Below are 22,198 nucleotides of genomic sequence, written 5' to 3'. Positions count from 1 at the left end.
AACGAAAAGTAAAGCCATGGAACTTGTGTTCTATTTCTTTTCTTTCCTTTGTCATTTAATTTATTAACTGTAAATAATACATGTAAATCTATGGGAGAGGGCGTTCTACGTTGTGATAACTTATGCCCAATCCTTGTCATGAGAATAAAATATGTTTCAACTAAAACTTGTGTAAGCGCACTGCACTTTTCATATTCCAACAACCTCTCAACGACAACCTGGTCGTTATTTACAGGTTTTCTTTAGGGTCATAATTGACGATTTTGTTAAATCTTGGTACAAAGGTGTATCTAGGGACACTGTATAATATGACTTTTTTTACGTTACTACCTTGCTTCCATGGAAAAGGAAAGGGCATCTGCAGAGCTGATTAATCGATATTCAGAGATTTGGTATTCAAATTTGGTATTTAGACAGTGTATTTCCGGACGCAACTGATTTGGTTTTCTTACCATCATAGCAATATAACCGAGGCATCTGACTGATTTATTTATTTGATTTCGTTAAAAGGGATATTTAGATATATTTTTGCACACAAAGTACATTTTATTATAATACCAACGGAATGGAGTCCTCTGATTGGTCGAAATTTAGATAGTTAACCCTACTTAAGACTATTTCACCATACTAATAAGAGCTCTTTATGAAACTAGGTGTGGATGATCAGCGCAACATACAGTAATATAACCTCATTCAGAAATCCAAGATGGTCTCACAGCCGCCATTTTGTAATTTAGAGGTCTCAAACATCTTAATGAGTAAGTATCTATTTATGAATTCCTTTTGAAAACCCTCGTGAATATCATTTCATTAGATTATTAGTTCATTGTAACACCGCAACGAAGGTAGGGGTTATAATGGAACCACTTCATGTTTTTGAGCAAAGTGCAATTGTTTTTGTTTTTGGTTTTTCCTTTTGACGGAGTTATTGCTGTTTATTACTTCATTTCAATTTGTCTGGACAACTTCTAAACTACTACATCGATTTCTTTCAGATATGTACGTGAGTGTAGCTAGGGACACTGTACAACCTGCCTTCATTAATTCCCCATAGGACAGTTCTAGTTAGCTTAAGTTAGTTAGCCATACATGCAAGATGTCCGAAAGGCTTATGTGACGTATTGCCATCCGTCTTTGTACGGCAACGTCATCCATCATTCGAAATCTATTCACAATGCAATACGATTTATTTATAAAAAATGTCGAAATATAGCATTTACAGCTCACTTGGTACGAAGTTCCGTGGTGAGCTTATGTCAGCTCCCCCAAGAGATTGAATGGTCGGTTCCTAACTGACATAAAATAATCACGGTATTAGAATAGTAACGAGGTTACCTTGCGGAGTATCGAAAAATAGCCTTTGTAAAACAGTAAGTTTGATCAAAATTGGTTATGAAGCCTGAATATAACAACCAGGTTGTCGTCGTAGAGAGGGAATCTAAAAATGATTACTAGTCATTTGCACATCTAGACAAAGTTACGATCAATTAAATCTGCGAAGTTTCATGAAAGTTCGATAAGTATTATTTCATAGTGATAACCCTTAATGTTATCTAATAAAATATTATCTATCACATCAACCCTTAATGTAAAACTGTTTACATTAAGAGTTCTTTTTACATTAAGAGTTGTAACAAAGGTGAATTCGCAACCCTTAATGTAAAATATTTTTACATTAAGAGTAATTTTTTTACATTAAGGGTTGTTACAAGAGTTAACCCGCTACCCTTTTATAATTTTTTGCAATAAGAGTAATTTTTACACTAAGGGTTGTAACAGTGGTTCCTTCATTTCCGTATCTTTGCTCAAATCAAGCCTATGGGATATTGATACATTTTTGATAGAGCACAGAGATATGCATCACGTGACTGAAGGAATAAATTCTGATATGAATGTTGAGGAAATGCAATCGTGCAATAAGGCAAAAAGTGAATTGTCTAAGAAAGGAAAACCGTATTTACCAGAATAGCTGTAAATATTGTTTGACTACCTCTTATAGAAATGGGATATTCACAGCAATGTACACTTGGTATACTTCTTCCAATATATAACATGGCATATTCCCGGGGTAAGGGAGTTAACTGGCCATAAAAGTCCAGTTTCCACCCTTGTCGAAAAACGCTGGAATTTTTCAAGCTCGACCGTAGCGCCACCAGTGGCTATTACGAGTTATGTCCCTTCTATGTCCCTTCTATTGACCAATCAGATTCTCCTTTCTCACATCACTTGCATTTGCTCCAAACAAAATGGCGGCGCCCAGTCAAGACGATCTCATCGATAATCAACATCTATATTGTAATAAAAGGGGCCCTAACTCGCGAAGGGCATTAAATCATTTGAATATCTTGATTAAAAACATGAAACGATTTGGAAAATATTTGTCTACGCCCAGTTGATTGTGCACATGCTTTGCAAATCCTGCAGTCGATCGAAATCTGCACGTTGAAATCCATGTTGTTTACGAATCGAATGTCCAGGTTCTCTCGTTGCGCGATTTTAATTGGACTATCCTTAGACTCGTTAGTTAAGTCAAAATGTAACTCCAGTATTCCAGCCTATATACTATACTAGTTCGGCAAGGGTGAAAAGTGGACATTTAAAGTCAGTTAACTCCCTTGACTCGGGAAGATGATATCATGGAGATGGAATTATTCCTGATAATTAGAGGCATTACGCTGATTAGTGTTATGAGTGAGCTATATACTTCAGCTTTAAATGGTAGACTCTATATATAGCTTAAATGATATACATGTAAATATACATCTGAGGATAACATATCTGTGTTAAATGCTGTGCTCCATGTCGCGAATCTGTAAACAAGAATAAAGTAAACGTGTTAATAGGTTCACACGTTTATTACCAGCCGCTAATAGTATCAATGGACGTCAATATAAGGTATCAAAGAAACCCAATCTACTGACAATGATAGCTGAATAATTAAATCAGAACAAATACACAAGCGGCTTAACTAGGCAACTGTATTACAGTAATGAGACTAGCTTAAACAACACTTTGACAAGATGCATAGACAGCTTATTAAGTCGGCTGCGACCAGTTAACACTAATGAGTGAATTACTTCGGCTGGGTTGAATAGTGGGAAATAAACACAGACAGCCTATCCCTAAAATGTGCAGCTGGACAATAAAATAGACGGAACGTCTTGGTATTAAACTAAACTAATAGACTTAACGCTCAGCCACTTTTACTGACCAAGATAATTTAATTTTCAGAAATATAACATAATCACGAGAAGGTCGGTTATCCACGGATTACTAGAAAAACGTATTGAAAACCCATGTTACTGTTTTGTTTGTTTGTTGTTTAACGCCAAACTCAGCAATATTCCCGTATATGACGGCGGTCTGTAAATAAGGTAGTCTGGACCAGACAATCAAGTGATTGACATCATGAGCATCGGTCCACGCAATGGAGGTCGATGACATGCATCAGCCAAGTCAGCGAGCCTGACCACCCGTGAGTGAGTGGGTGAGTTGGGTTTAACGCCGCTTTTAACAGTATTCCAGTTATATCACAGCGTGTCAGCTTAATGTGGGAGGAAAGCCCAGAGTGATGCAGGTCTCAAACATTGACCACTTCGGTGAAACCCACGAGCACGGTTATGGTGCTCACAAACCTAGAAACATAATCGGGGCGAACCAGGTTTCGAACCCACAATCATAGGTTTCTGGCGTGCCCAAGGGACGTAAATTCTGCACAACGAATCGCGGCGCCTAAGACGACTGGGCCACCCGTGCCCCCTCAAAACAATGTTGTTTAAACATGTTAGGTGCTTAAGTTCTTTGAATATTGGCCAAGCTTTATACAGGTTCGATCAATCTGACCCTGGTGTCTAATCGTTGAATTTGTTTGTCCAACTACCTTATCTTAAAGAGGCAAGAAGAGTTTATCTCCCTGTCGCAATCGAGTAAGCTGTTTCCTGAATGTAAACAAACACACGCGTACATCACCTATCACGTAAACCACAATTTTAGCAACACACTTCATTTTTTCGTATACCTTATGGTTTTGGAACTGACAACTTACATGTTCCCCCCAAAATATAACAAACCCATATTGCCCCATAACTGATTTCAACAATCGGGATGATATTGACCAAGGTAACCCGCGGCTCATCATGATCGGCGCCGTTTCGACTCACGTGGCCATCGAGAGGGTGACGAGAGCCCTGATGTTTGTTACGCAAGGTTGCGAGTGGTGAGGAATGCTCTCGAACTAGATATTTATTTTATTTATAACTACGAGCATTTCTTTAGTACAATAACTAAAACCGTGCAACAATGTAGGTTTTGTGCAAGTTTTTTTTAAGCCAACCCCCTAAGCCAATTTAAAAAAATACGATTAAGAGACACCAATTACGATTATGTGTCGTGACTGAGTGAGCCTTTTTATGAACAGCGTGTACGGACACTATACACTATTGATATGCGCTTAATATTATAACATAATTATGGAATATGATATCTATACTAACGGAAAAAGTAACTGTGTTTCATACAAAGTTTTCAAAATTAATACAGTGAGTGAGTAGTATTTTACGCCGCTTTTAGCAATATTCCCGCAATATCACGGCGGGGAACACCAGAACTGGGCTTTACACATTGCATCCCTGTGCGGAATCGAACCCGGGACTCCCGACGAGCGAACGCTTAACCACTAGGCTACCCCCCCTTCCAATGCATGTTCATGAGACCTTTTGTACGTGCATGTTAATGCACGGCGCACAATTTGGGCGTGTGCGTATTTGATGGGAGCATGCTATTCATACTCGTGTTATAATGTGAACAGCACACAATGATTGTTTGGCTATCAGGTGCTCACAAAAAAAACCTTTCGTTTATCCATAAATAACGCCTACGCAATGCCACGCTGTGTTGGAAATAAACGTCTACGTGGGTATTCTGCAAACATTAATGGCGCAAATATCGTTATAGAGTTATCGTTCTTGTTTAAAGCAGTTCTCTTGTTATACGCCAATATGGAATCATTCGAGAGTGGGGCGAGTTTGCAGTCTGCTTGTCCCAGAATGGCATGACGTGGCCAGCTAAGGGACACACTAAAAACCTACAATCCCTGGTTCGAATCCCGGTTCGCCTCAATTATGTTCCTAAATTTGTCACCACACTCTGCATCACTTCGGGCTTTGCTCCCACATTAAGCTGAGAGGCCGGGATATGGCTGGATTAGTGTAAACGGGGCGTTAAACCCAACTCACTCACTTCAGTTTAGATAAGGGTTGTACCCGTGAAGATTCGGTTATAAAATAGGTCTTCAGCAAAGGGCGACTACATGTATGCTTGTCTTACGAGGCGACTAACGGGGCCGGGTGGTGCGCAGATGTCAGTCACTGGATTGAATGGTCGGGACTGGATTATTTACAGGCCGCCGTCATATAGCTGGGATATTGTTGGCGTTAAAAAGAAACAAACAAACTTACGGACCGTCGTCACACAAATATATATCATATATATATATTGCGTGCGCGTGCGCGTAAAAAGCAGACGAAACATCGCACTCTCACTGTTGTGTGCAACCGCCTCCGTGGTCTAATGGTAGAGCGTCCGCCCGGAGAGCGGAAGGTTCGATCCCCAGCGGCGTCATTACCAAAAGACTTTAAAAGATGGTACTTGTTGTTACCCTGTCTGGCGCTCGGCATTAAGGGGCTAAACAAGAACTGGTCGGCTCGGAGTCAGTATACTGTGTCTGAGTGGGGTATTAATGTTAAACTGCGTCATGGTATATCAGTGAGCTAGTACTAGCTCGGCATCAGTCCGGACTAGTACAAGCAGCCACACACACACACACACACACACACACACACACACACACACATACACGTGCATGCACGTCGCTTTATAAGTGCAATAATCTTGGACGCGACGTTAAACCACATTTCACCTCACCCTGTTGTGTGCAGCGTGGTGTCACATTCACAAGAGTAACGAGGGTTGTGAACAGGTTACCCTGGTCGTATCGCCAAAACGCAACCCGGCGTTTCTGCACGTGTTTCACGCTTATGTGCCGCATATAAATGAAGGCTATGATAATACTGAACGTTCCGAGCACTAACCATCGTGGCGAGAGCATTACTGTGAGTACTTCCATCAGTTCAATGGCCAGGAGTTGTTTCCATCCCAAATTTTGGTGACGTGATCATGTCAGTATTACCATTATACCCATGTTAAAACCGCTTTTGCATCATGTGTTTCAGGACAAAATGGCGATTGCGTTCCCCGTATTGATGATTCTCTGCATGGCGGTATGTAATGTTTTTAAAAGCTCATTGTTTCTTCAAAGACTGTTTCCAACGCGTATTTGGTAGACGGGCAGGGAACCCATGACGCCATATCACTTTACTGTCTAAAACTGTTCCCTTAATTTTCATCAGTATGTATTGCACCACGACTCGTGACAGTCTGACGGTAACACTTCGCCAATGCTGTTTTATTGTCAGTTGTATTGACAAGACCCGTGAAGATTCCGGGGTAGAATTGGTCTTCAGCAACCCATGCTTGCCGTAAAAGGCGACTATCGGGATCGGGTGGTCAGGCTCGCTGACTTGGTTGAAGCATGTCATCGATCCCAATTGCGTGGATCGATGCTCATGATTCCAATCACTGTATTGTCTGGTCAGATTCGATTATTATACAGACCGCCGTCATATAGTTGGAATATTGCCGAGTGCGGCCTTAATCAACATGTATTGACGTCAAGAATATCGGTAAAATTCAGACATGGGAGACCCGTGAAGATCCGGGTAAAGTACAGGTCTTATGCGCATGCTTGTCAAAAGATGCGACTGACGGTCTGGTAATCGGCACGCTGACTTGGTTGGTGTATGGACATTTGCAGAATGATAGTTATTCAGTTATAGAATTCGTGTTGGAATGTCAAATGTCTCCCTTTGACATCGCTGCACGAGAGATGTTTTCCTCGGCCTTGAACGTGCACTTCGTTCTGTAGTTTCTCGGGTTATGAAATGCATACTCCGTGACAAGTATACGCTTCATATACTTAACTGAAATTAATATACCAATCCACGCAACCTGGAATATGATTACATGCATCAACCAAGTCGGCGAGCCTGACCACCCGATCGCCTTAGTAGCCTCTTACGACAAGCATAGTCGCCTTTTAAAGCAAGCGTGGGTGCTGAAGACCTATTCTACCCCGGATCTTAACGGGTCCCACGTTGATTTACTTATGAACAAACGCAACCCTTATTAAGAAAACGTTGCGACAAATTGAAAATGAAGGGCAAATGGCCCTCCACACCCCGTCAATGCCAAGAGGTCGCTAACTATTGGCAAAACTTTATTTATTACCTGTACCACTGATGGTGGGCTACGCCTACATGTCTTTTTACGTCGCCATGTTGCTGTTTCAGGCTAGCAGCGTCAGGTCGGCGATACCTCCCGGCTACATATTGGATAGTGAGTATAACTTGTTTTATACTAACTATGTTGAGTATCGATAATACACATGTACTTGGAACCAATCCAAAACTTGTCACTAACCCATATTTCTAATTGTTTAACGCCGCACTTGGCAATATTCCACCCATTGACGGCGGTCTGTAAACATTCTAATCAGAACCCGAGAATCCTGTGACATGAACATCTATCAACGCCATCGGGATACGATGACGTGCATCAACCAAGTCAGCGAGCCTGACCACCTTATCCCGTTAGTCGCCACTTACAGCAAGCATGCGTTGCTGAAGATCTCTTCCAACCCGGATATTCACGGGTAGCGATTCTAATTAAATGTAATCGGTCTAGTTATAACTAGATCGTGATTGCCCATGTTGCAATGACTCGTTTTCACTCGTCTTGCAAATTGCGTTTTTTAAATGAAAATCGTTACGTCTATTGCTGAGTGCGGCATTAAACGGCAAACTGTTCACCTAATGGTAGTCGGCTCTATAATTTGAGTTATGAATTATGCCATAAACATGTATTTTCAGTTACCCCCGATTGCGGGCCTGACGGAATTGCCGATGGAGTGGTGAAACTCATGACAGACTTCAGCGCTGAGGCGAAGGCCGTCTGTGCAGGAGGAACCTCGGTCAAGCTCACGTCCAAAGATGGCGTCAATTACGCCGTGCCCGTGTCGTACCCAGGAAAGGGCGGAGGGAAGTCGGTTTGTAAATACAAAGTAAGTCAACTGTTTTTCTTTTCGCTGTGGAACCCCTTCTACCATTAAAAACGATTGAAAGGAGCATGGAACGCAATGGTTTTCGTATTCATATTAGTGTTTTGATCTCATTAAAATGACATCTTAGTTCTCGCTACCGCTAAATATCTGAAGACATCCCATTACGGGTCACGTCGGATCGACCTTGCGCGAACTTTCACCGACAAATGGAATGACTGAGAAGGCAGCTTTCTTCAGGCTTTACGGCACTAATTTCAAATTGGCGACTACGCTTCGAAACATTTCAAATTTCTCCAAATTTGAAACAGTACAAAAGGACATTTTGGAATGACTAATAGTCTAGATTGTATGGATTCAGTCGTTAAAGCTGTAACTATCGTTCGGAATACCCCGTTTTAAAGTTTTCGAGGTTGAATGATTAGAAATAGCATTCCGGCTATCACTTTCATGATCTGGTAAGCGACGCTCTGAATGGTTGGATGAAAGATCGTTCTGACGTGACCCCCCTAATGGGATGTCTTCAAATCTTTGTTTAGCGGTAGTGAACTAAGGTATTTTAATGAGCTTGGTTTTGATCCTATGTAGCGAAAAAAATGTTTCACTCGTGCAGTGTGAATGTAAGGGGCTGCAAGGGGACTTCAAAATGTTAGAACGTATACCTGAGGCAAAAGTACTTTGGTCTGATCTTGAAAAAATGGGGATTTTAGCTTAGCATGTAACACGTTATTGAGCTTTGTAAATATTTGACGTGTTTGTACATACCGCGTTCCTCCAGACAGCGGCTGTGTAGTGGTGGTGACGCGTCATTAATTGCAGTGCATAGTTTCAAATTTGTTGGTTAATTTAACGGAAACTCTGTAAAGCGAGTAATGGAAGAATAAGGACTGGTCTCCGAGTTGGGTATCGTGTTAAACTGTGGCATCAAGCCACCCCACGCGTCACTGAAGCCAGTTTCATCTGGCATCACCTGAAAATACTTTGTCATGTAGTTATTTTTGCCTTGAGTTTGACATTGTAATAAACTGCTCGTTCAGACATTTTTTTCCGTCATCAGAAAAAGCGAGATTCCCTTGTATACACGATTCTGGTCATTGTGGCCTTTGGTGAGCCAGGCAGTCGTCTCCACCAGTCGGACGAGGAATACACCATCACGTGCACCTTCCAGCCCAAGGGAAAGAAAGACAGCGGTCCTCTGAAGATCGTTCCCGGGTTTGTATTAAGTTTGTACTTACCCTGTGGACATGCCGGAAGTAAGGTAAACGGGAACAGAAAACTACACATATGTAAAGTACCATTATATTAATCGTTCTAAGTTCAAATGTATTTGACACTCGTGCAATGTTTCTTACGCTCTAACATCACTATTTAATATAAACATTGATAGATGTCTAATTTGGGGGCACGGGTGGCCCAGTCGTCTAAGGCGCCGCGATTCGCTGTGCAGAGTTGCGTCTCTTGGGCACGCCAGAAACCTATGATTGTGGGTTCGAATCCCGGTTCGCCCCGATTGTTTCTAGGTTTGGGTTTCACCGAAGTGGTAAACGTCTGACACCTGCATCACTTCGGGCTTTCCTACCACATTAAACTGACACGCCGTGATAATAACTGGAAAACTGTTAAAAGCAGGGTTAAACCAAACTCACTCACATGACTAATTTCATGATGGCAGTTTCACATTAATACAAACGGCGGTCATGGTTGTAGTCATCCGGTTTACTGCTCGTGACCTCAATACAGTAGACAACATCTGTATTATTAATGCTATGATTCAAACTAGACAAATGAAACCTTTATTAAAAAACCGCGAAGTTTCGACGCAGACGTGGGTGAATTCGCCTTAAGCACGAGAAACTTGTCGGTGATTCCATGTTTAGGGGGAGTGAAATTAGTCCGCCATAATCTGACCTCGGGTATAACAATGAAGTAGCAAATTCAGGATCTGGAGTCCGACGTCGTACGTCTTTTTTTAATACCAGAAATCTCAAAGGGTTTCTCACCAACGTGTGTAAGTCGCAAGAGAAACTTGAAGTTTTGTTTTCTGACTTTGAAGGATTTATGAAATGAACTTTGTTTTAGTGTAAGCGCTCCAAAGGTGATCGAAGGCAACAAGGCTCCGGTCAGCGTGTCAATTGTCAAGGTGTTCTTGGTTGACGTCAAGGGCACGGCACTCACCGGCAACATACCGACTGGGAAGAGCGTCAGACTCATGGCCAGAACATTCAGTAAGTACTCCCTGTTGAGGGTTGGTTTGAGTTAGAATAGGTTCCAAGACGCCTCTATGCTGGGTCCGGCACGGGTGGGCAGCCGACCAAGGCGCGTGCCATTCGCCGTGCGGAGTTGCATTCCTTTGGAATGGCAGAAACTTCTGATTGTAGGTTCCAATCTCTGTTCGACCCGATCATGTCTAGATTTGTCGGCACCATACCCGTGCTCGTGGGTTTAAAGTCTTAAACGTGTGAGACCTACATTACATCGGGCTTTCCTCAACATTAAGATGGTCTATATTCATATACCTGCAATACTGTTCAAAGCGGAGTTAAACCCAACTCGCACACTGTAATTAACTCGAGGGATATGATTATCAGACTAGGTAAATTGTTAATTACCTTACCTTTACCCCACGGCGTGTATCTCTGTTCATGTCTAACTAGTAACTTTGAGCCAGACTCGATAATTTACAGACCGCCGTCATTCAGATGGAATATTGACTGGGCAGTTAGCCTACCACCACATATCAACTGATCTCGATTGCTTCTAGCATATCGGTATGTCATTGGAATAGTGATCATGTAGTAGTTATAATCAATCCTACATTATAGCTAAAATGGATAGAATTATCATTAAACCACCCGCACGTCATCAGAAATAAGCGGGCCACTGTAACTTGATAATGCCCTCATATTGCTTAACGACTGGCCATTATCAAGCCCGTTGTTAGGTGACGTCATAGGGTAGAGAAAATGACGTCACGTATTATAGTGACGTCATCTAGTTCTATCACGTTTCCATATTTGTAAAATGTGGTCAGTGACATTCGTGTTGATTGCAGTAAATGTTTCAAAACCGATGTTTCTTTTTATTAACAAAATCCATCCATTTTAGCTATAATAACGGTAACGCTCTTTTTCAGGGCATTATCATTTGCAGAAGCCCTCGGTCATTTCAACTGCCCTCCTTCGTCGTGCAGTTAATGGAAAACCTCGGGCTTCTGCAAATGATAATGCCCTGAAAAAGAGCGTTACCCTTATTACCAGGCGGGGTAACATTCTGTGTCTTTCATTACAGCAATTAAGGACCTCGGCATCCAGGTGGAGTCGTGTGACGCAATGGACTCCAAAGGGAACAGATACTCGCTGTTGAGAGCAGGGTATGCACGCACTTTGGCTTGTGAAAGGAACAAGTGGGATAATAGCCCGAATGAGGCTGGCTTACTAGAAAGTCATCTCTAAGCATGAATAGTTTCACACAGTATACATGGTCAAATGGTTGACGGTTCTCATTTCTTACACGAACGAGTTCGACTTCTGAAATGACCATACAAAGGTCATGATATGAATCTGATCCTTAACTACCTTGCAGTATAGCAAAACGTTAACCTAAATCTGACTTTGCGATATTCCATAACACGCAATTCTTGACATGCACCAAGTCGACAAAGAACCTAGTTCTCATTTCCCAGGAACACGACCCGTGAAGATTCCGGGGTAGAATAGGTCTTCAACCCATGCTAGTCCTAAAAGGCGACTAACGGGATCGGGTGGTCAGGCTCGCTGACTTTGTTGATGCATGTCGTCGATCCCATTTGCGTGGATCGATGCTAATGATATTAATCACTAGATTGTCTGGTCCAGATTCGCTTGCTTACAGACCGCCGTCATATAGCTGGAATATTGCTGAATGCGGCTTTAAACAACCAACCCCTGACAGAACACTAGTCATGTCTCTTCATAAATTTCAGTTGCGGCGACGGTATGATAATCGATAAGAATGCGGGCTTTATTACTAAGGAAAAGCGCTCCTTCAGCCCGTTCTTCAAGGTGTTCACTGTCAATGGCGACTGGACGCTCCGGTTCGAATGCAACTTCACAATATGTGCTATAAAATGCAATGGCGTAAGTATCATTTTGGCTATATAATGAAGATATTGCATTGGCCAAGAGATCCATGTAACACGTCTGTTCAGTAAGACGAGAGGTCGCTGTCCGACATCTGAGTTTAAACTAGGTGAATGGGGCTGATGTCCTTGGCATCCGAAGTCGCTGTTCTTCCAGAGATAAGTTCCTTCAGATTGTGACGCTACATGACGGGACACGCGATATCCCACACCCGTGCATACCCATTCGTGAATAACTCGGGGTTATTCCGGGACAAGACGAATAGCTACTCGTGCCCCTCCCGTGGCCATTTTTGAGACTGGTTTCCGGCAAAGCGCAAGAGGCATAGCTAAAAGAATTGTCAACTCGTTGCATAATGATTCAGGCATATTTCCCCTTACATAAGTAGGCCATATGCTATTTTAAAACATCAGGACTATACAGTATGACTTAAGACGTTTAACTGTCTTGGATGTATTTATTTAGATACAAGACATGTATAAAATCAACTTATTTCTGAGGGATTCTTTGTCAGTACTTGAAGTCCTACGCATTTTGATTGGTTTGTCGTATTTTCGCACATATAATTTATCGATAGGGGCGAGTCTTGTTACATGTTACGGAAAGGGGCGAGTTGTTCACCCCACGATAAATAGGGGTTGGGGAGTAGCCTAGTGGTTTAAGCGTTGGCTCGTTACTCGGAAACCCGGGTTCGATTCTCCACATGGTGCAATGTGCGAAGGCCCATTTCATGTGCTTGTTCAATTAGCGCATGCATTCTTTGCTGTAATACAGCTGTGACAAATGGCTGAGATGTAAATGTTCTACAGCATCGCCCATTTTAAAACGGATATCAAAGGATTTCCTCAACTCGCAATCTTTCATACACATACAATGCTTTCAGCCCTCTTGTTCATCGGAAAAACCCGCACGAAGACGTCGAGAAACAGGGCTAGGTAAGCACAATCCGTTTCGCATGATATGACGAAAATATTGCATAATTAATGTCTTGTTTCCCGGCAAAAAATAACGTTAATTCAAACCTTGGCTTCTGGCATAATGAACATTGCCATGTATTTGCATCCTTCCGCAAGTGTGGCAACCAGACTTCTTTTTTTTTATTTTATGTTTTTAAGTTAACTCCCTTGCCCCCGGGACCAGGGTTAGATTCCCGACATGGTTACACATGTCTGAAGCCCATTTCTAGTCCCCCCCCGCCGTGATATTGCTGGAATATTGCTAAATGCGGTGTAAAGCGATACTCGCTCCCTTGCCTTAAACATATTTTATGTTTAACGTAACTGTCTTGTGTGAAGGTTCGTGCATCCAGTTGGCTGTGGCTTCACGAAGTCTTGGAAGAAGTTCCAGATAACTTGTTTTCGCCACTAGTAAAAACTCCCGTGTATTCACACTGGGTATTCAATTTACTCTAATGAAGTTTAAGGACACCCCATTCTTTCAAATCACTCTAGTGCATCTGTCTTGGCACCAATAACATCAAAGAATCGGGTGCTCAACTCATGAGTAATCTTGAAACACTTGAAACACGTGTACCCAACAAATAGTCTTGTCATTTGAAATTTGTTTTTGACAGTGATTTCAGGCCATAAATTAAGATTTAATTGTTCAACTGTAACATAGCATAAATGCTGATGCAAAACGTTCATGCTTATTTTCGACCTCGGATTTACATCTCTAATTCTACCCGTGAAGATCCGGGTTACAACTGGTCTTCAGCAACCATGCTCGTCGCAAGAGAACGGAATCAAGTGGTCAGGCTTCACTTGTTGATGCACGTCATCGAATCCATTGCGTAGATCGATGCTCATATCAATCACTGGTCCAGACTTAATTATTTACAGCCTGCCGTCATATAGCTAGAATATTTTCCAGTGCGGCTTTGAACAAATAATACTTGCGTATCAAGTGGGACTTGTTTCCTGTCTTTCAGTTGGGCGACTGCAGTCCTACCTGTGGGGATGGAAGAGCAATGCTCTCTCGGAACCCTACTCCTTGACGGACAACGGGTATGCTGTCACTCGCACGGTCAACGTGGGCTCCTCTCGGTTGGCACGGGACGTATACAACCCGTAAAAAGTTGAGGAAAATGTAATAAGGTGGTTGGATGTCAATAAACGTTATAAAAGAAAAACGGCCGTTTTGCGTTTGTATGAAGTTCATGGTTTGCTTTAATTTACGAGCACTGCACTCTCGTAGGCAGGTGACGATGCTTGTCGTAAGAGGCGACTAACGGGATCGGGTGGTCAGGCTCGCGGACTAGGTTGATGCTTGTCCTCGTAGCACAGTTGCGAAGATTGATGCTCATGTCAATCACTGGATTGTCTGGTCTAGACTCGATTTTAAAAAAAATATTTTACAGACCGCCGTCATATACCTGGAATATTGCTGAATCCAACGTTAAAGAAACCCTTTCACAGAGCGGTGGGGTAGGCTAGAGGTTGATGCATCCGAAGTTGATGCATGTAATCATATCCCAGTTGCGTGGATCGATGTTCATGATGTCAATCACTGTCTGGTCCAGACTTAATTAACAGACCGACGTCATATACACTCTTCAAAAACACAAGTAGTATGTAGACTATACAAAAAATCCGGCATATAAATTGGATATGATTTTGGAAAATGTTGTTGGTTTGATATTCGACAAATGGTGCGTCGAAACGCAGACATTGTCGATTTGCAATGTCTTAAACGGCAATTATTTTTTAATTTGAAGTTTACACAATATACGGCTTTTCCATTGGACGAGAGGTCGGTCACATGACCGCGAAATCGACGTTCATACGTGTTTCACGAGACCGTGTTCTTGAAATGACGTAAACACTGACGGACTACATCCACATCCACAAACCCCCTGGGAATTCCCTAGCACGAAAACATGCATAAGTGTTCTGATCATTTAGAACCTTTATTCTTGGTCTCAGGGTTTCAGTATACATTCAGAAATGTCAAAGCGTGACTGCATGATGTTCACGAATATCCTCGCTACGGCCTATCCTAATGAACAAACGAAGAAATGCTCATCTAAACTATCGTATTATCGACTCGATCCGTGTCTTCAGCTGACACTGACCGTCTCCAGCAATCTATGAATTTACCTTAGTGTCTGTTCGACGCATCTTTATTCATCTTTCAATAATCGGCCAGTTGATCAATGATTAACACATGTAACCGCCACAGGTTCATTAACAACTTCGGAAATCTCTCCCTTCACGTTTATCGTGTCGGCCATTTTGACGTCTTGTACTTGATGTAAATGTATTACGACGCGCTGTCGTTGTGACTGACTTACTGAGGTAGTTCTTTACAGAACTTTCTCATCTAATGAGGATATGATTTGAACACATGTGCTGTGTAAGATGTTTCTGAAGAGCAAGTTGTGGATCCATACGCTCATGTCGCGTCTCTCTTCGTTCAGTTTGCCCCTCACTCTATGAAGGTTCACACTTCAATGAACTCGCACAAAGTGAAAGTCAGTTCTTAAATATAACTGTTATGAGCTGATGTATTCATTTCCATGCATGTCAATATCAAGGCAGATGTACCGATGACGGCGCCAGGGCATATCGATACATACATTAGAGTTGGGCTTGGCCCCCTCTTTGAACAGTATTCCAGTGACATCACGGCCTGTCGGCTTAATGTTGGAGGAAAGCCCGAAGTGAAACCGGTATTGGACGTTCACTACTTTGATGCACTGGAAAGGTGCTAGCCATAGAACACAATTGACCCGTGAATATCCTGGGTAGAATAGGTCCTCAGCAACTAATGCTTGACGTGAAAGGCGATTAACGGATCGGGTGGTCAGGCTGGCTTGGTTGAACCAGGATTCGAACCCACGATCATAGGTTTCTGGCCTGCCCCAGGGACACAACTTTGCTCAGTGAATTGCGGCGCCCAAAACGACTGGGCCACCGGTACCCCCGCTAGATACAAAGACAGATGGAAGGACAGACAACTTACCTCAGGTTTTTTTTTAATCTTTTTTTAAAGATGTTCAACTTTGTTAGGCTTCAAGAGGTTCTGAATCACTTCCAAAGAAATCAGCGTTGAATAGATCACTCTTACTTAAATAAAAATAGGATAATTATGCATCTTAAAAGAAAAATCGACTTCAACAATTTTCATCTGATCTTCAAATGTTTCTTTCACAATGACAAATGTACGTGCATCTCCAGCACTCTCTACCAGATTTACCTCCAATACGTTTTACCGACCATGTTGTGTTTGCGCGCTCTGTTCCTATCTTTTCCATGTTTGAAGAACCAACCTCAAAAAGTCTACCCCGCACTTTGACTTTGTTTTAAGCTGGATATTGTTCTCAAAGTCACGATTAGTTTTGCACGTGCGGCTCGTCCTCGGGCTAGCGGCTTCGGATAAACCCCACGTGCGAAAGTAATCTTGACGTTTCGGACTATATCCTGGACGTACACGTGAAGATCCGGGATAGAATAGGTCTTCAGCAACCCATACTTGCTGTAAAAAGCGACTCTGCTTGTTGTGAGAGCCGACTAACGGGATCGGGTGGTCGGGCTCGCTGACTTGGTTGATGCGTGTCATTGATCCCAATTGCGTTGATTGATGTTTACGATGTCAATTACTGGATTGTCTGGCCAAGACTCGATTATTTACAGACCGCTGTCATATAGCTTGAATATTGCTCAAACAAAAATACAAAGACTACGCCGAGGTCCCCCAGGAACGTCTTTGTGGTAAATCTTTAGAAATGGCAGTTTATCTCCAGACAATCTTGGAGATAAACTCGAATTATTTCCAAGTGTATTCTATTCCGTTAAAATACATTGTGATGGCGTCACCCGTTATTTCGGTGGGGACATTTTTTCCATTTCAATACGTGTCGTGTTCCAATATTTGACAACCCTTTTCAATTGTTCTGCCTGGTCGCATGCTATGACTCGTTACTTGCGACTATCTTGAACTAACTCAAAATTACATGCAGACATCTCCAAAGAGACAACTAGAATTTCGATCTTTATCCAAGTATCGCAATATATACACAAAGCAAAAAACGTTAAGCACACCCTAATATATTTCATTATTGTTTGGTAGCAATACTTGTAGCAGTCATGAAAGATCTAATTACGGGAAGAATTATGTTTTCTCGAGATGTTATCAGTCATGCGTGATGAAAGCTCACGTGCCATTCATGGTATGCCCGGAATTTAGGGTATCATCACACTGTCGTAAGCCGTTAAATCGAGAAACATGCTCAGACCGGTGACGTTCAGGGCCGTCCCAGATCCGGAAGACCTCCTATGACGACAGGGACCTTCTACGTCTCATACGCCGAGAACCCTTTTAACAAGCACTCGTCTGAAACAGCTGTGATTGCTCGTTTAGCATGATGTATTGAGCGACAGAACTGGAATCTGGGAACTTGGAGACGGATCCATTGGTCAGACGAAAGTCGCTTTCTGCTCCACGTCACTGATGGAAGAACGAGAGTTTGGAGGCACCGGAACACGGCCTACACCCCCAGGAACATTAAACCAACTGTTGCATACGGCATGGGCTCGGTAATGGTTTGGGGGTATATCTCTCATGATTGCAGGTTGAATATGGTCACCACATGGGGCAACTTAACATGGGCTCAGTACATCCGGGACGTTTTGAGGTCCAGTCGTCGTTCCTCACTTTGACAACCACCCCCTTGCTACTCGACTTCAGTACATGGATAACAATGCCAGGCCTCATCGTTCGCATGCAGTCGTGGATTACATGTGGGCCAATGCAATAACGACTCTAACCTGGCTAGCAATGAGCCCAGATGTGAACCCCCTTGAACATGTTTGGGATATTCTGGGGCGGCGCATACAAGCACGAGATCCTTCTGTACAAGATTTACGCCAATTGGAAGCAGCATTGCATGAGGAGTGGTTGTTGTTCACCCATCAACAGATCCAACGTCTGACTGGAGGCATGAGACGTAGGGTGGAATGCGTTATCCGGGCACGTGGGCTACTGATCTGTTTCACGTGTCATGTCAAGTAGAGACTTTAAGGAACATTTTCACATGAAACATCAAACGTAACTCGTTTACTTAATCCTGCAGATCCATATTTTTTTAGGTATTGTCTGAGGTAAAAAAAAAGTACCCGTGTTACCGTGATGTTTTGTCAGTAAATTTCAATCACAACTCAACAATATCTTCTTTACTTGTTGTCAAATGTTTTTCTATCCGATGACATTGGCATCGCCCAGCTCCCATGCCATGAATTTTGCCATTTGTCATGGTTTAAAAATAGGGGTGTGCTTTTTTCTTTGTGTTTAGAATGCGTGGTGCATTATGTTTAAACGCGCCTCAAGAATCTCGAAAGGCGCCTGGATAAGTCCACCCTGCAGTCGGATCAAATATAATCTTGCCATGCACACATCACGTGCCAACAAGACCAGAGTGATTATGGAAATGTCCTACACATGTTAAATTCTCATCCCAAACAAGCTCCTTTTTTCTATACTTGGGCTACCTCGCCAGAAGTATCCAAATGGTAAATGCTTCGGCTCGATTGTACAAGGGATCAATGTGTGAAAGCTATTGATATAGGTCGAGTATTTGTAACGTCGGCCAGTGAGTGATCTGGGTTTGAGGCCGTTTAGAAAAAAGGTGTTTTGGTTGTATCACGGCGTGTCGACGGGAGGACATTTAAAAGCCAAATAGTATGTGGGCATTTGCCGTTTACCTCTTGGAATCCACGAATAGATGTGTGCTTGTTAGCACTCGCTTACTCGCTTACTCGCAAAACGAAATGGAGACATGAATGAATATCTGCTGCATTATCAATGTGTTAAGAGTATTGCTCTTCATATTTCTTCTAAATCCTGATTCAGATCGGCATAGTTGTGGTTGATAGGAAATGCAACGACCCCAGTCGTCGGGCATTACAATACAACAACCATGGGCATTTGGGGCCTGGACTCACCATGAGGATGTTATAAGAAGACATATTTACGCTGATGCACACTGTCACTGAAGCACACTGTCACTGACACACACTGTCACTGACACACACTGTCACTGACACACACTGTCACTGATACACACTGTCACTGACACACACTGTCACTGATACACACTGTCACTGACACACACTGTCACTGACACACATTGTCACTGATACACACTGTCACTGACACACACTGTCAATAAAGCACATTGTTATTGATACACACTGTCACTGATACACACTATCACTGACACACACTGTCACTGACACACACTATTACTGGCACACACTGTCACTGACACACACTGTCACTGACACACACTGACACTGACACACACTGTCACTGATACACACTATTACTGGCACACACTGTCACTGACACACTGACGCTGACACACTGTCACTGATACACACTGTCACTGACACTAACTGTCACTGACGCACACTGTCACTTGTACACACTGTCACTGATACATACTGTCACTGATACACACTGTCACTGATACACATTATCACTGATACACACTGTCACGGATACACACTATTACTGGCACACACTGTCACTGACATACACTGACACTGACACACACTGTCACTGACACACACTGAGACTGACACACACTGTCACTGATACACACTGTCACTGATACACACTGTCACTGATACACACTATCACTGACACACTGACGCTGACACACACTGTCACTGATAAACACTGACACTGACACACACTGAAACTGACACATACTGTCACTGATACACACTGTCACTGACACACACTGTCACTGACGCACACTGTCACTTATACACACTGTCACTGATACACACTGTCACTGACACACACTGTCACTGACACACACTGTCACTGATACACACTGTCACTGACACACACTGTCACTGACACACACTGTCACTGATACACACTGTCACTGACACACACTATCACTCACACACACTGTCACTGATACACACTGTCAGTGATACAAACTGTCACTAACACACACTTTCACTGACACACACTGTCACTGATACACACTGTCACTGGCACACACTGTCACTGACACACACTGTCACTGATAAACACTGTCACTGATACACACTGCCACTGATACACATTGTCACTGATACACACTGTCACTGATACACTCTGTCAATGATGCACACTGTCACTGATACACACTGTCACCGATACACACTGTCACTGATACACACTGTCACTGATACACATTGTCACTGATACACACTGTCACGGATACACACTGTCACTGATACACACTGTCACGGATACACACTGTCATTGATACACACTGTCACTGACACACACTATTACTGACACACACTGTCACTGTCGCACACTGGCACTGATACACACTGTCACTGATACACACTGTCACTGATACACACTGTCACTGATACACACTGTCACTGACACACATTGTCACTGTCGCACACTGGCACTGATACACACTGTCACTGATACACACTGTCACTGATACACACTGTCACTGATACACTCTGTCACTGATACACACTGTCACTGATACACACTGTCACTGACACACACCGTCACTGATACACACTGTCACTGATACACACTGTGACCGATACACACTGTCACTGATACACACTGTCACTGATACACACTGTCACCGATACACACTGTCACTGACACACACTATTACTGACACACACTGTCACTGATACACACTGTCACCGATACACACTGTCACTGATACACACAGTCACTGATACACATTGTCACTGATACACACTGTCACGGATACACACTGTCACTGATACACACTGTCACGGATACACACTGTCACTGACACACACTATTACTGACACACACTGTCACTGTCGCACACTGGCACTGATACACACTGTCACTGATACACACTGTCACTGACACACATTGTCACTGTCGCACACTGGCACTGATACACACTGTCACTGATACACAATGTCACTGGCACACACTGTCACTGATACACACTGTCACTGATACACACTGTCACTGATACACACTGTCACTGATACACACTGTCACGGATACACATTGTCACTGATACACACTGTCACTGATACACATTGTCACTGATACACACTGTCACTGACACACACTGTCACTGACGCACACTGTCACTTATACACACTGTCACTGATACACACTGTCGCTTTCAGTGACACACGCTGTCACTGACACACACTGTCCCTGACACACACTGTCACCGATACACACTGTCACTGATACACACTGTCACTGATACACATTTTCACTGATACACACTGTCACTGATACACACTGTCACGGATACACACTGTCAGTGACACACGCTGTCACTGACACACACTGTCCCTGACACACACTGTCACTGATACACATTGTCACTGATACACACTGTCACTGATACACATTTTCACTGATACACACTGTCACTGATACACATTGTCACTGATACACACTGTCACTGACACACACTGTCACTGACGCACACTGTCACTTATACACACTGTCACTGATACACACTGTCACTGATACACACTGTCAGTGACACACGCTGTCACTGATACACACTGTTATGGCAAAACTGTATGTACTTATGAGTTTGCGATTCTGAAATAGAACAGTTCCAAAGCATGTCATTGCATAGTTAATGTCGGTTTCTGTATTTCAATATGACTATATCACTAAGTAACCGAAAGCTAATACGTTAACGTCAGAAAACGTTAATACATAGCAAGCGGTGCATGACATCTTTCCCAAATAAGACGAGTGTAACTTACCAACATGACTCGGAAATCTTTATAACCTTGCATTGTTCGGGTGCTCAGGTCCGCTTGCACCTCGCCCTTGACACCAGTCAGCTAAATGTCTTGAAATGAATCTGCAAAATATATCACAAAGAGGAGAACGTGCAACGTGATTTAATGTCGGTAAG

The 22,198-nt window shown here is 42.8% G+C and overlaps 1 protein-coding gene across 1 annotated transcript; it reads left to right on the top strand.

Moving 5' to 3' along the window:
- The first annotated feature begins 6,236 nt into the window (after nt 1–6,236).
- Nucleotides 6,237–14,364, top strand: LOC139447661 (vitelline envelope sperm lysin receptor-like). The gene is made up of 9 exons (XM_071229087.1): nt 6,237–6,278; nt 7,407–7,452; nt 7,986–8,176; nt 9,231–9,385; nt 10,253–10,398; nt 11,462–11,543; nt 12,135–12,288; nt 13,175–13,226; nt 14,222–14,364. The coding sequence occupies exons 1-9, from the start codon at nt 6,237–6,239 to the stop codon at nt 14,362–14,364; spliced, it is 1,011 nt and encodes a 336-aa protein (XP_071085188.1).
- The last annotated feature ends 7,834 nt before the right edge of the window (nt 14,365–22,198 follow it).

Source organism: Haliotis cracherodii, unplaced genomic scaffold (assembly GCF_022045235.1).
Source record: "Haliotis cracherodii isolate W230 unplaced genomic scaffold, xgHalCrac1.p SCAF_7, whole genome shotgun sequence".
In the NCBI taxonomy this organism is placed as follows: Eukaryota; Metazoa; Mollusca; class Gastropoda; order Lepetellida; family Haliotidae; genus Haliotis; species Haliotis cracherodii.
Note: the sequence above shows the minus strand (reverse complement) of the source record. Positions and strands in the feature narration are given on the sequence as shown.

Excerpts from the sequence above, each read along its gene's own strand:
- LOC139447661 (XM_071229087.1), top strand. The coding sequence starts at position 6,237 with ATGGCGATTGCGTTCCCCGTATTGATGATTCTCTGCATGGCG. Across the intron at positions 6,279-7,406 it reads TGATGATTCTCTGCATGGCG|GCTAGCAGCGTCAGGTCGGC; the intron begins GTATGTAATGTT and ends TTGCTGTTTCAG. Across the intron at positions 12,289-13,174 it reads GTGCTATAAAATGCAATGGC|CCCTCTTGTTCATCGGAAAA; the intron begins GTAAGTATCATT and ends CAATGCTTTCAG.